Source organism: Etheostoma cragini, chromosome 15, assembly GCF_013103735.1.
Source record: "Etheostoma cragini isolate CJK2018 chromosome 15, CSU_Ecrag_1.0, whole genome shotgun sequence".
NCBI lineage: Eukaryota > Metazoa > Chordata > Actinopteri > Perciformes > Percidae > Etheostoma > Etheostoma cragini.
This window is the reverse complement of record NC_048421.1, coordinates 23,786,592-23,800,514: the sequence shown is the minus strand read 5'-3', so window position 1 is coordinate 23,800,514 and position 13,923 is coordinate 23,786,592. Positions and strand designations below refer to the sequence as shown.

The window sequence follows — 13,923 nt, the reverse complement described above, 5'->3', positions numbered from 1 at the left end:
TCTGAAGTCTCTTTATATAGACCTTAGTGGTCCCTGATACTGTATCTGAAGTCTCTTTGTATAGGCCTTAGTGGTCCCCTAATACTGTATCTGAAGTCTCTTTATATGGCTGGGGGAATGCATAATAATGTTAAAAAACCTCATAAAGGGAAATTTTCATGCCATGGGATCTTTAATTTGTTTGTTTGTTTACCATTCACCAAGGCTAGATATTGTCTTACATAATAATATACTGCCTTTGCATTATTACATCAAGGCCCGAATGTGTTAGTGTTGTGACTTATTTTAACTTCTTTTTTGGTTGGGGTTCTCTGCATTTATCTCTCGTTCACACTCTAGTCCAGTTGGTGGCGGTAACACACATAGACATATAAAGAGTATGTATGTCTATGGTAATACACCATAAAGTTTGCCAACGGCTAATTAACCACAAAGAAGAAGAAGAAGACATGCTTTCCAGAGTTTGGAGTGAATAATCTGATATAGTGGCAGCGTATTTCATACACAAATGCAGATTTCTTGAAACATCCGCTGTCTTTAATGCCTTTCTAAATTATATAATTCTGTATAAATATTCCCTGAAATGTCATAATACTTATGCAAAGTCATTCCTTAGTGTCAACCGCTGAGTCCCTTGGTCTCTTTTCCCTTTATTTATGTGTGTCTATGTGTGATACATGTGTGTATATGTGTGATATATGTGTATATGTGTGTATATATGGGATATATGTGTGTACATGTGTGGATGTGTGATATGTGTATGTGTAATGTATGTGTGATGTATGTGTATATATGTGTGTATATATCGGATATATGTGTGTACATGTGTAATGTATGTGTGTATATGTGTGTATGTGTGGTACATGTGTATATGTGTGTTATATATATGTATATGTGTGTTTATATGGGATATATGTGTGTACATCTATGGATATGTGTGATATGTGTATATATGTGTAATTTGTGTGTGATGTATGTGTGTATATGTGTGTATATATGGGATATATGTGTGTATATGTGCAATATATGTGTGAGGTACGTGTGTATGTGTGTCTAATTGAAAAGTACTAGCAAGACAACCATAACACACAAACACATGCATAACAAAAGATTATAAAGAAAAATAAGTACAACTTATAAAAAATGAGACCAGGTAAAAAAGTGATATAACACAGTACAATACAGACAAATTCATGAGGAGGTAAAAAATTAAAATATAATATACATAAACAAATGACAGATTTACCAGCCTCGTTAATGATATTGACAACAGATATTCTTAATTAAATAGATAGGAGTACATATAAGATACAGCTTTGTCATTTGTAACTAATTTAACAGACTTAAAATAAATGTCAATTTCAATTTGGAATAAAACCTGGTCTTGAATTTGAAAATTTTGATTTATGAATATAAAAAACTTCCTTGAAAGACATAACAACATTAACAATATTACATGCATTTCTATCTTTACATTCAAAATATGTAATGATGTGTTTCCCTTCAAGTGTCACTGTATGTATGCCATATGATTTACAAAACTTTTCCGGTATGTACTACAAAATAAACAACCATAAAAAAAAGATGAGTTCATGTTTATTGCTTCCAAAAACTACAATAATAGTTTTCAACGTAATAATCGCGAGACTAGCGAATGTTGCCCAGAGAGGAAGGGCTTGTCCTCCCACGTGACCAGTGGGTGGGGGGGAGGGGGTGTTGTCTTCTCCCTCATTCAGTGCGACGTTTTATTAAAGTTGTAAGATGGCGACGGTGCATCTGAGAATCGGGGATTTAGTGTGGTGAGACACCCTTTAAACACTGTCCAACTCCTCTGCTTCTGCTTACACGTCTTGTATTTCATAACCTAGTATTAATGTAGATAGTTTGACGTTAATATTTCATATCGGTGCTATCTAGAAGTTATTAATGGAAGTGTTCGCGTCCTTATTGTCAACCCAAACAACTTGCTAGCCAAGCTGACTCAGCCAGCAGCCGTCGTTAGCACGTAGCTAACGGACAAGCTTCAGAAAAGGTTCAGCAAGACGAAACGAAATACTTTTTCCAAATACAAACCATTCTGTTTTCTATCATTTTTAAAATTGCCCCGAGGGTGGTTATTTGTAAATTTTTTTTTTATTTTCAATTATTTTCAATGTTGTGGTCTGTTTAAAGCTGCGCTACCACCGTAGCTTAACCGGATATCCAACGTTAGCTAGCTAACATGAAATGGAAACTGTAGGGAGCAATAGCTTCACGTTTGCTCGTGTTCCGTGTAAACGGTTGCACTTATTTATCCAAAGACAACTTCCGTTTACCAAAGTCTATTTATTCGTTGTCCTTAGTCTGAATGTGGGTCAAGTTAACCCAGATAACATTAGTTGGTTTAGCTAGCGTCGACGCTACTCGTGTCGACCTAACGTGAAACTGTTGGTCTCATGTGTTCTTGTCGCACCGGTTTGTATTTTAATGGTTTTCTCAGCATTGCGTGCACAAGAAACTGAACTGGGGCTAACGTTAGTTGCCCTGTACATTGGCAACACGCATGACGAAATATCGTTGCACTTTGTTTCTTCAGACTCTTAAACGACAAATACGTGCTCCAGCAATTCAAGCAGCGACAAACGTTGGGCAGTTTGTTTTCACATGGTCCCTTTTGAGACATGGTCCCTGATACGAACCAAACTCAAGTGGACCAACTTTTTTTGTCTCCACTGTAGTTCACCTGGAGATGAACTGCTTTGGAAATCCTGTCAGGACCATATTCATACATCCTTTGATGATGCAATTTGAACATACCATTACCAATAAACTGTGAGAGAGAGAGATATTGCTGTAACCTGTGGACTAGCAATACTAAAGTGATGAAATAATTGAACCTGAGGAAGCATTAGAATCATCATATTCACGGAGTGTGTTGTAATATATCTGCGCTAGCAAGAAAGAGGTGCATCAGGCCTAAATGTGTCTCTGCTTTCAGGGGGAAGCTTGGTCGTTACCCACCATGGCCAGGGAAGGTAAGGAGTGCAAACATACCGATTGCTGGTTTGAGGCAAAATAGATTTACACATTTGCATGGCAAATGTAACGCTACTGTCAGACTAGTAATTTGTATTTACCTTTCAGGTAGTGAGCCCTCCCAAGGACTTGAAAAAGCCCAGGGGCAAAAAATGCCACTTTGTGAAATTCTTTGGAACTGAAGACCAGTAAGTATGCGTAATGAAAGGTTCTTACTGTCCTTGCATTTCCTTCTCCATCAAATACGTAAGAGCTGTGTTTGTGTGTACCTGTCCAGTGCCTGGATCAAAGTAGAACAGCTGAAGCCCTACCATGCCCACAAAGAGGAGATGATTAAGATAAACAAAGGAAAACGCTTCCAACAGGCAGTCGATGCTGTGGAGGACTTCCTGAAGAAAGCAAAGGGTAAAGAACAGGTGAGAGCTTCTATGACATACAATCCAGTATTTGAGATGTACTTTAGCACTTCTACATGTTTTGTGTTTTTTTTTTGTCTATCAAAAAACCCAATTCCCTTGCATTTTGTATATTGTTCTATAGATATGCGTTGATGGGCTGGCCGTAATTAGTCTTTCTGGTATTTCAAAGTGTTCGGTATATACCGATTTACATTATTTGCCCAACATCTTCACCGACCATTTAATTTATTTTCATGTATATTTTTGTAAAACACTAAGCATTTTGTCAATACTTAGTCTGGCCATGGTCGCCCTAATGGGATGGAGGATGGATTTTCCTTGTGTCAGTAGGATTTAGCACTTTTTTTGTTGGTCAAATTTATGACATGCACAAAGCAGCATAGACGGCAACGTCACATACACGCACAACATGCACGTACAACATGCACGTCGTGCACACAGTGGCGGCTGCAGCACACACTACTGCCACGTTCACGCACACATTGTGTCATTGGTGTTTTAACATCTTCACTGTGAGTCAAGAAGACATACATTTTTGACAAATGCAAGTCACAAAAAGCTCCAGAAGAACACCAATAGAACAACACTTAATCAGACAAGTAACTGGCTATTGGCACGGACACACACACACGCACACACACACACAGTGTTGCAAAATGGCAACTTTCTAGCTAGGTTTTACTGCTTTTCAGACCGTATTAGTGACGTAATTTCTATGTAAAAAAAAAAGTAAAGGGGAGAAGAAGAAAAAATGTGTTCCCCTGCATGCTGCTCAGAGTACTCAGTGCCCGGTTTGTCTGCTGGGTCACTCTGTCTGTCCTGTGCATAGTCAGTAGGTGTTAGGCTGGCAGGACTCCTTCCTGTAATACTCCTGGGTGTCGCGTTTAGTCCCAGCAAATGTTTATTCAAGTGGACACATGGTCTCTGTTACGGCCATCTGCCCACCAGTATGAGTGCATTCAACCTCTTTTCTCCCTTTTGTCCTGTTAACATGTAACCTGCTTATTTCACATCCATCCTACATTTAAGACCGCATGTGTTGACATTTAAAAAATAGTAGCACAAAATGATATTCTGTGTTTTTAACAGAACTTAGATGGCAAAGGAGACTCGAAAGGAAAGAAGACACCCAATAAGCCGCTGAAAATACTGGAGGAGGATGATGAGGATCTCAGTGCCCTGAAGGACCCCTCTGAGAAGGTTAGTAGGACACTGACAAGTTTAAACATTGTCCTGTCAAGCATTAGTAAATTGTTTTACTCAAAATGTAAGCTATTTTGAAAAGACAAAATGGGGATCAGAAAAATGAAGCACTTTATTTTTTTAAATAAGGCCTTAAGATCAGTTTCCAAAAGATGATTATTTTTTTTTATTCCTCTTAAACTTAACAAACCTGTGATGTTACTTTTCTAATTTTAAAGTGATCACACCCCTGCTAAATTAAAGCTTTAGTGTGTACCAATTTTATGTTAATGATTAACGACAGAAGGCTTGCATCATGTGGACTAGCTGACAGTGTTGTTGTCATTACTTAGAACTCCTCATGGTGGAGACAGAAACTACGCACTATAGTGTTTTAATGGCAATTAGAGCTAAAACTTTCACTTGGTGAATCTAATATACAAAGTGTTGACTGGGGCTTACACTACGGATACTAGCAAGTAAGTGTTTAGCATCATCTAACCCAGGTACCAGTGTAATATTCAGATTTGATTGGTTATTGAGTGGGGTAACTGCTAGAATTCAGTGTAACATAACGTGGAGCCATTGTCTCAGGTTCTGCTTGCGTTTCCACCGTTCTACCACGGTCTCCTTTTGACCAGGGAAGTCAGTACTTTCAGGTCCTTATTAGTGTTTGTGTAAAATAGGTAATTCAGGGAACGTCTTTCTAGTACTGTTGCCAGCTGACCCTTCCTCCACTTACTATTGTAACGGTAGGCTGACGTTCCCTGATGTGTAACGTGTTACTAGTGTTACTAGTGTTGACTGCAGTGGTGCTTCTGTTGTCTCGTCTATTTCGGAGCATCAGACCAAAATCTGCAGAGCGGTTTAGTCCGGTAGATACCGGGCTTTTAACATGCAGCGTTATTGTGAACAGAAAGTTGAGATGCCTGTATATCTTTCTGCAAAAATGCATGTGTATGGAAAGTGGTCGCACAACAGCTGAAATGTGGTGATGCGCACGAATATCGCGTTTAAACTTTACAGAGACAACCAAATAAAATGCTGACTTCTTTGGAATACGATTTCCCAGTTTTGTTGTTTTTTCTTTATTAAGAAGAAATTTTGAACCAAAACCACGAAATGGTAGCCAATTGCCTCAATCTGGTTGCCAAGGGCAACCGTGCCACAGTTACTGTTGAGCCCTGTCATGTGGGCAATGTGTGTAATGTGTGTATGTGAGATAGTCTGGCGGGGGTTTTTACAAAGAGAGTCGTGTGTGTAGAAAAATACTAAGGGCTGCAGACAAAGTGAAGCGCGTGCTTGTCCAAAGGTAGTGAAGCTACGGCAGTCGGTAGTGTTTGGTTTCAACCTGTTTAATGCAGCCTAATTGATTTTAAGCTAATTGAGTTAGCCTGAAGAAACCAGGGTCTCCCACCCACGGTTCAGATCTAATCTACAAGAGAAGTCTGTGTCTGGTATAACATCATTTCTCCAATTTGAGGGTTCTCGTAAGTGCGTGACATGCAGGCTCTGCATGCAAAGCAAACCCCCAATTAGGCCTGCACAATGAATCGTCTCCCTGTTCACCATTTAATTTTAAAAGAACTTCTTTTTTTAATGACTTTGATTCTCATTTAATTTTAGAAGCTGACTACATCACAAATGCTTCTTCTCTGAGTTTTAGACAGACTGTGTAAAATAAGTTTTAATGCTCTCCCTTTTCCAAATTTGAGTCTCTATGTTTACAGGCTTGTGGTGGTAAGCAATCTGCTATAGGTGTTAAAAAAAGTACTGCAATCTTTTTTCTTATCATGGTTCACGTGTGCAAGAAATATTACACTATTGTGGCAGAAAATATACCATATATATATATATATATATATATATATATTACAATCAATTTTGATTAATTTAATCAAGCAGCTACACTCCCCCCAAGGGACACCATTGTCACCTTTTTCACCCCTGATGAGTTTGCATTCCCTGTATATTCAATGTCTGGTTTCACATAACCCAGCTGCCGTTAGCTTCTTTAATTAACTTCACTTCATAAACCTACATTTCCACCTCCAAATTCTGACCCCATATAGCAGGGGAAGCTGTGGAGCTACAGTTCACCCAAATAACTTTCTCTTACCTCTAGTGGTATCTATACATCTATACAGTATACGACAGAAAAACACCCTCCCACTACGCCAGACTTGGACCTCTACAAATTCACCCTTTTTGATATAGAAGGTCAATATGTGTCTCTCTCCTCCTCAAGGACTTAACTGACTCTGACCCCGAGCCGTCCACTATTGAGAGGCTGGGGGCTGGACCTGGCTCAGGATTCAAGTGGGAAAGCAGTGTAGGTGAACCCCCCTTTCCATCAAGCCTGCCTTGCCTTGCTGTTCTTCTACCTGACTTTAAGCTTTGGCTTTATTCAACCGCAACTGCAGACCTTTCCTTTCTGACCTGTTTCTTACAGACATAGACACAGTGACACAGAGTGTTGTGAGTCCAAAAGGACACAGTATTATTGTAAGTAGTGTGTCAGTTAGTAGAGAGCTGTCACCAGGAGCTGTTGCTACCCTTGGACTGTTTCACGGTCTGCTGATTTATAAACCAAATCCTCCCATTTCCTGGTTTCAGGTGTCCTCCTCTGCATTTCCTCTGCAATACTGCAACATGTTGAATTAAACGTTTGCCTGTTGTAAATGTAATCACCTTGTTTGTTTTCAGGCCAAATCAGTGTAGGACTTTAATGTAACTGATAGAGGGACTTATTGTTAATTGTCACTTATTAGGCCAGTTATCCTATACATCATAAAAAGCATGTGCATCCAGAGTGATCAGATCATAAGTGGACGTCTCTAAGTAAGTTAGTTGACACCTGGCAGTAGAATGTCTTCTCCACTCTATATGCCAATAAACGGCACACTATTCCCATTTGCATAGAGACTAGTTGAGTGTATGTGTGTATAAATTGTTCAGTTGTTTGTCTCCCATAAATCATTCATTAGAAATGTGCAATAACTAATGAGAGAGCGCTGTCTACTGCTTGTCTGTTTGCAGAGGGATGTCACTTTTCTGTGTGACAGCTTTGTGTTTATAACATGTATCCTATGTTTTCTGAACCTAAAACTAAAGATGTCTTAACGGGGCCTGTGCAGTAGAGCTAGACATTTTCTGCTTTATTTACATTTGTATGAGTCTCATAAAGTTCTGCTGCTGGACACCCAACAAAATAACCGGGGACCGAGGTTATTGTGTAACTGCGGTCCCCGGAGACCTCGGTGCTGCGACAGTGGGGCCATATGTAGACCAGACAACGTCTGAATGTGGTTTTAGTGATCTGATCTCAGTGGGTTCTGGGTGCATTCACACCTGTACTTAGAGCTGACTACAGCCTCAGATCTCTCAAAGTGGATCAGTTTAAAACTGTTAGTGGCGCACCTCTTGTTCTTTTGAACAGCAAACTGTTCCTTTGGTTCTGTGTTGCCGTGAGGATTCTAAAAGTCAAACACCGTGGCTGACTTGTTGAGCAGTTGAACATATGCAGGGTTCCCACTAGAGTCTGCTGTATTGCAGAGTTTTGAGAGAATTGCCAAATTTCTCCGGTAAACTAGGAACATTCAGGAATTTTGATTAGACTTTCATCATTACAACTCCAGGGCCATATCGGATTTTTATGCCATGGATTGAATCCCTCCTAAAAATACATATGGAAAGAATAAACTCTTCTTCTCTTGCAGCCTGTGAAGGACGACCCACATTTCCATCACTTCTTACTAAGCCAGTCTGAGAAGGTAAGAGGAACCTGCACTTTTTTTTTTCCGCTGTAGCTTTGGGTTTGATAACCACTCTGAGACTAAAGTATTGTGTTCTCCTGTAAAGTGCGTTCCACAGTAGAAGCAGTCAGGCTAGCGTGCACATGTGTGACGTTATGGGATTGCAGTTACTATTTATACCTGCGCTGGTGCTCGCAACACTAGTTGCAGTCTTCTCTTGAACAGCGGTGGCGCTAATGAGGAAAGGCTACTGACTTTGCCCTTTCTATGGACTAGAACACTTAAAAAGAAAAAGTGGTGCACGCCCTCTGCTCAAGATCCGCGAGATCTACGTAATTTTGACGTTGCCATCGCCAGTTTGGCTGCGGCTACTGTAAAACGGCTCTGAGTGGGTCAGCTTTGATTTGATCAATAGATTTGTACCCCTCCCTGGACACACCCAAGCTGAGTCTCCCACCAGCAGTGTTTCCTTTTTTGTTTTCACTGTAAATGCATATTAATTCAAATTTCGTTTTTATTAACAACAAGTTATAAGTATCAGTCTTGCAAAAAAACGAGGCGGATCTCTAGTAAAGAATATATTGGTCACCACTGTTTTCTCACTACCCACAGCCAGCTTCATCAATGGAACCCATTAGCAAGCGCCTGAAGATCATTGAAGAGGTAGATTAACGCGGGAATTCTGAGGTTACTTTAATATACCAAAACAGATTAGTCTGGGCTACCTATGCATAGCAAACTGACAATGCTGTTTTTGTGCAGGACACAGGGTCAACCTCTATCCAAGCAGCAGACAGCACAGCCATCAACGGCAGCATCACACCCACAGATAAAAGGTATTTACACATCCTCGACGCAGTGTTTTCAAAATCACTTATTACATTTAACCTAGGATAACTATTATTATTCATTTTATTACAAAAGCAATCACTGGGTTTAAGCTGAGACCAATATAATTGCTACTTTGGCTTGCTCATGTTTGTTCTTTTTGCTCTTCAGGATAGGGTTCCTGGGTCTGGGGCTGATGGGTAGCGGTATCGTTTCCAACCTGTTAAAAATGGGTCATGTTGTCACAGTGTGGAACCGCACAGTAGAAAAGGTACGGTAATGTAACACAGAGTCACTGTCCCGCAGGCAACTGCTGCCTCCACTTTAAGATCCTTACTGATATTGTGTCTAATGGACTAGGTCTCGGTACCGCCAGGGACCTGTTGCTGTGTTTGACTGGTGACAGTTCATTTATCAGCTGATGTTTACATTTTACCACCTCCATGTATATTAATAAATATAGGATTGTGTCTTACCCCTCACATTAATAGTATTGCTAAGAAGTATTTCATATAAAATCATATTTTATGTTTGAACTGATTCAAAAAAAATCCCATAACATTTGTTTTCAATTTAAGTGTTTCCCAAAAATGAGGCAATGCTCTATTCTGCAATAAATATGTCACCAATCTGCGTTACATTAATAATAATAATAATAATAAATTGAATTTGTTTAGCGCTTTTTCCAAGCTCAAAGTCTCTTTACAGAGTAGAAACAGTAGATAAAAAAAAAAAAATTTGATGACATTAATTGAGGTTGGCAACCCTGATGTGGTTCATGATAAATAATGCCTCTGTGTTCCAGTGTGACCTGTTCATCCAAGAGGGGGCCAGGTTAGGCCGGACTCCTGCAGAGGTGGCTTCCACGTGTGATATCACTTTCTCCTGTGTCTCTGACCCAAAAGCTGCTCGGGATGTGAGTGCCATTTCAACTACAGTAAATAGCTTCCTGTGCTAGTGTAACATCACTAGCTTATGGGTAAAAAAAAAAAAAAAAAATCATCTGTGTGTTTGTTGCTCTCCAGTTGGTGTTGGGACCCAGTGGAGTGCTGCAGGGAATCAGGCCAGGCAAATGCTACATAGAGATGTCCACTGTAGACCCAGAGACCATCACAGAACTCTCACAGGTATACACACACACACACACACACACACACACACACACACACACACACACACACAAGTAGCCACAATTCTTAAACAGTCTAAACAACCTTTTCTTATGTACACAGTAAAAAGAAAAAAGAGCATCAACTACAGATTATTCCCTAGGTTTGTGAAAGTCGTGGTTGCATGTATTTAGTGGGGGAGGTTTAGGAGTCCTCCCTCAAGACGTTACAACCCGTTACCTTTTTCCAATACATTAATTTTCACAATTTCACTTCATTTAGACCATTATTATTACCAAAACTCTGTCTAAAACGTTGTGAAATCTAGAGCAGATAATACATGAATAAAAAATAGAACTGCGGGGCCAACTACAAGAACTAGATCTGAGGAAAAGTCATTTAGGTAGTTTTGATGCTTTAAAATTGACATTCATTCTGCTTAGGTGCTGCCCTGTTGACTGTTGGGGTCATAATTGGATTAGTGTTGGTATTGCTGTGTTAAATGATTGCATGTTTGAATGTCAGGTGATCACATCGCGGGGCGGGCGTTTCCTGGAGGCTCCGGTGGCAGGAAGCCAGCAGCTCTCCAACGATGGCATGCTGGTCATCCTGGCTGCTGGCGACAGAACGGTCTACGAGGACTGCAGCAGCTGCTTCCAGGCCATGGGCAAGACCTCCTTCTTCCTGGGTATGTAGGGTGTACTGAGAGTCAGCTCCCTGTCCAGTGTGACACACCTTCTGGGTCCATAGCGGAGACTTAAGAGAAAAAAAGAAAAAGCCTGCCACATAACCTTTTGTAAAACAGTGATTTGTGATTTGCAGACATGAAATCAAGGAGAGGGTTAACTTCTCCTGCTCCAGATGCCTCACCGTGTTCAAAAAGAACAGGGGACACACTTTGTTTCTCTCACTAGGACTCTAGAGTCAGTACTCACTCTGAAGATAATCGCCGTCACTCTCTCACTTGCTCCATCACTCACTACACACACACACACACACACACACACACACAAACACAAACACACACACACACACACACACACACACACACACACGCACACGCACACACAGGCCCTGCCATTCACTTAAACAGATCGACGCACACACCACCGCACAAGTATAAAATTGAGGCCACGACAAAAGCTCAGTGAGGAGCCTCCGTAGAACCATGAATAATAATAATAATAATAATAATGCTTTACTGTTTCCACCCATTTCTTCGCACTAAGCTAACCCGCTGCTGGCATTAGTACATATTGGAAACGATCTTCTCATCTAACTCTCTGCTTGAAAATAATTACTCGATTTAAAAAAAACAAACATCATTTTTAAGGTAATGTGGGTAGATTGTGATCGTGCAAATGGTGTAGGTGGCAATCACCGCTGTCTTAACCGCAGTAAAATATAAAGTAAAACATTTGTCATTTCAGACTTGAGTCTCTCTTCTGGTTTCTATCTATTTTCTGTTACATAATGCTTGAGCAGCAATATGATGACTCAAACGGGTTTACATTCATGGGTAGAGCTTTAACTGCAAGTTATCTAATCTGTAGTGTTGTTTTGCCAGATCCTCCTCCAAAGTGCGCTGGAAGAAGGTCTGTTTACTTCAAAGAGCATTCTATGATGGAAGAAAAAAATGCTCTGTTTTATTGTCATTTCTTTAAACCAATCGGAATAGTCTTGGGCGGGGCTAAGCGCCGGACGGAGCCACGGTGTCTCTGCTAATGTGGAACATTTATATGTTCAAAAGTAGTTGTAGTTGTGCAACAAAAACCTCAGATTGGACTGATAGTCTAGCTAGCTGTCTGGATTTACCCTGCAGAGATCTGAGGACCAGGTAACCATAGTCCTCAGATTGGACAGATAGTCTAGCTAGCTGTCTGGATTTACCCTGCAGAGATCTGAGGACCAGGTAACCATAGTCCTCAGATTGGTCAGATAGTCTAGCTAGCGGTCTGGATTTACCCTGCAGAGATCTGAGGACCAGGTAACCATAGTCCTCAGATTGGACTGATAGTCTAGCTAGCTGTCTGGATTTACCCTGCAGAGATCTGAGGACCAGGTAACCATAGTCCTCAGAAAACCACCAGAGGTTAGAACACCCACACAAAGTAAGCCCAAGGCAGCAGACACCGGCCTAAATGAGTAAAATCCAGTTTATTTTCTGGCGGCAACAGACCAGTTCTAAAGGAGAACTTCAAGGACACAGACTGTCTAATTGGCCCAACATGATAAATAACAGATTTCAGTCCAACAGAAATTCAGCCACAGACACACGGGGGATGATTATTTCAGTGTGGAGACTGTTGTCTGTTTTCCCTTTTTATAGATGTTAACAAATGTGTTTTGTATGTGTTTTCAGGTGAGGCGGGTAATGCAGCGAGGATGATGCTAATCCTCAATATGGTGCAGGGCAGCTTCATGGCCACCATTGCAGAGGGGCTAACCCTGGCCCAGGCAACCGGCCAATCACAGCAGACCTTCCTGGACATCCTGTGCCAGGGCCAGATGGCAAGCACCTTTGTGGACCAGAAATGCCAAAGTATGTTCACACAAAGGAAGTTTATAATCGGTTATTTACAGAGTTATAGGAACCTTGCTTCGTGGTTGTCAACCAGGTTAAGTTTTGGGGTTGTGGCTATAAAAACAAAATGGTTACATGAACACCGACAATGTCAAGCAAAACTATGTTTGAGTTTACAGTAGGCTAATAAAAACCTCCTTGTGCGTTCAGATATTTTACAGGGCAACTTTAAGCCGGACTACTATTTGAAACATATTCAGAAGGACCTGAGGCTAGCCATCTCCATGGGCGACATGGCCAACCATCCAACCCCAATGGCTGCTGCTGCCAATGAGGTACAATTTACAAATGTTGTTACTTTGTACTGAAATGGGTGTACACCTTTTTTCTGTTCTTTCTTTTTGTACTGTGGACCGGTGACCAGAAAACTCCTAGGTACATTCCACATGTTTCTGAAGAAAAGCAGTGGATTCATTAGTCGACGTGATGTCTTCAGAGATTAAGTTGAGCAACATTAAGCGCTGGGCATATGAATAAATTAATGTTACCTGAGCCGCTTTTAATATCCACCTACATTTCAGCAACACAAACATCTCAACTGTAATGGTTTGAAAACAGAATGAACAGAGCAGTGTTGTTTGGAAAACTTTAGTGTGCGTTTTGTTCATACGTGGTGTTCCATATTCATTTTACTGTATTTATGATTCACTTTAATTTCAAGTGTAAAAATGTATATTTCCATTCTGAACTGAACTCTTACAGGCTACTGTATTTTAAAAAGAATTCTAGTGCTGTTTAAGCTTTGTGTTGATGGCCTTTAGTTTATAATGTGGCCATTTAAAAATATATATTAAAGGTCCCATGGAATAGAAAGTTCACTTTGAGGCTTATTAACTTTAAGAAGTGTTCCCCCATTCTGTTTAAGGTCCCCCAATGGCTAGACATGCTGATGGGTGTAAACCGCGCCCTAGGTATCCTGCTCTGCCTTTGAGAAAATGAAAGCTCAGATGGGACGACCACTAAGGTCTATATAAAGAGACTTCAGATACAGTATTAGGGACCACTAAGGTCTATATAAAGAGACTTCAGAT

At 40.5% G+C, this 13,923-nt stretch overlaps 1 protein-coding gene across 2 annotated transcripts in view; it reads left to right on the top strand.

Annotated features, from left to right (window-relative positions):
- The first annotated feature begins 1,679 nt into the window (after positions 1-1,679).
- glyr1 (glyoxylate reductase 1 homolog (Arabidopsis)) overlaps positions 1,680-13,923 on the top strand; it is a 13,752-nt gene continuing 1,508 nt past the window's right edge. Inside the window, exons 1-15 of one of the 2 annotated variants that reach the window (XM_034893479.1) lie at positions 1,680-1,799; positions 2,978-3,014; positions 3,124-3,203; positions 3,293-3,431; positions 4,524-4,634; positions 6,865-6,948; positions 8,336-8,389; positions 8,984-9,034; positions 9,134-9,207; positions 9,371-9,470; positions 10,005-10,115; positions 10,225-10,326; positions 10,834-10,996; positions 12,671-12,850; positions 13,043-13,167. In XM_034893479.1, coding sequence (XP_034749370.1) covers positions 1,762-1,799; positions 2,978-3,014; positions 3,124-3,203; positions 3,293-3,431; positions 4,524-4,634; positions 6,865-6,948; positions 8,336-8,389; positions 8,984-9,034; positions 9,134-9,207; positions 9,371-9,470; positions 10,005-10,115; positions 10,225-10,326; positions 10,834-10,996; positions 12,671-12,850; positions 13,043-13,167 — 1,449 coding nt within the window. In that variant the 5' untranslated portion in view covers positions 1,680-1,761. The remainder of the gene's footprint in view (positions 1,800-2,977; positions 3,015-3,123; positions 3,204-3,292; positions 3,432-4,523; positions 4,635-6,864; positions 6,949-8,335; positions 8,390-8,983; positions 9,035-9,133; positions 9,208-9,370; positions 9,471-10,004; positions 10,116-10,224; positions 10,327-10,833; positions 10,997-12,670; positions 12,851-13,042; positions 13,168-13,923) is intronic. The other variant, XM_034893480.1, reaches the window with a different exon arrangement.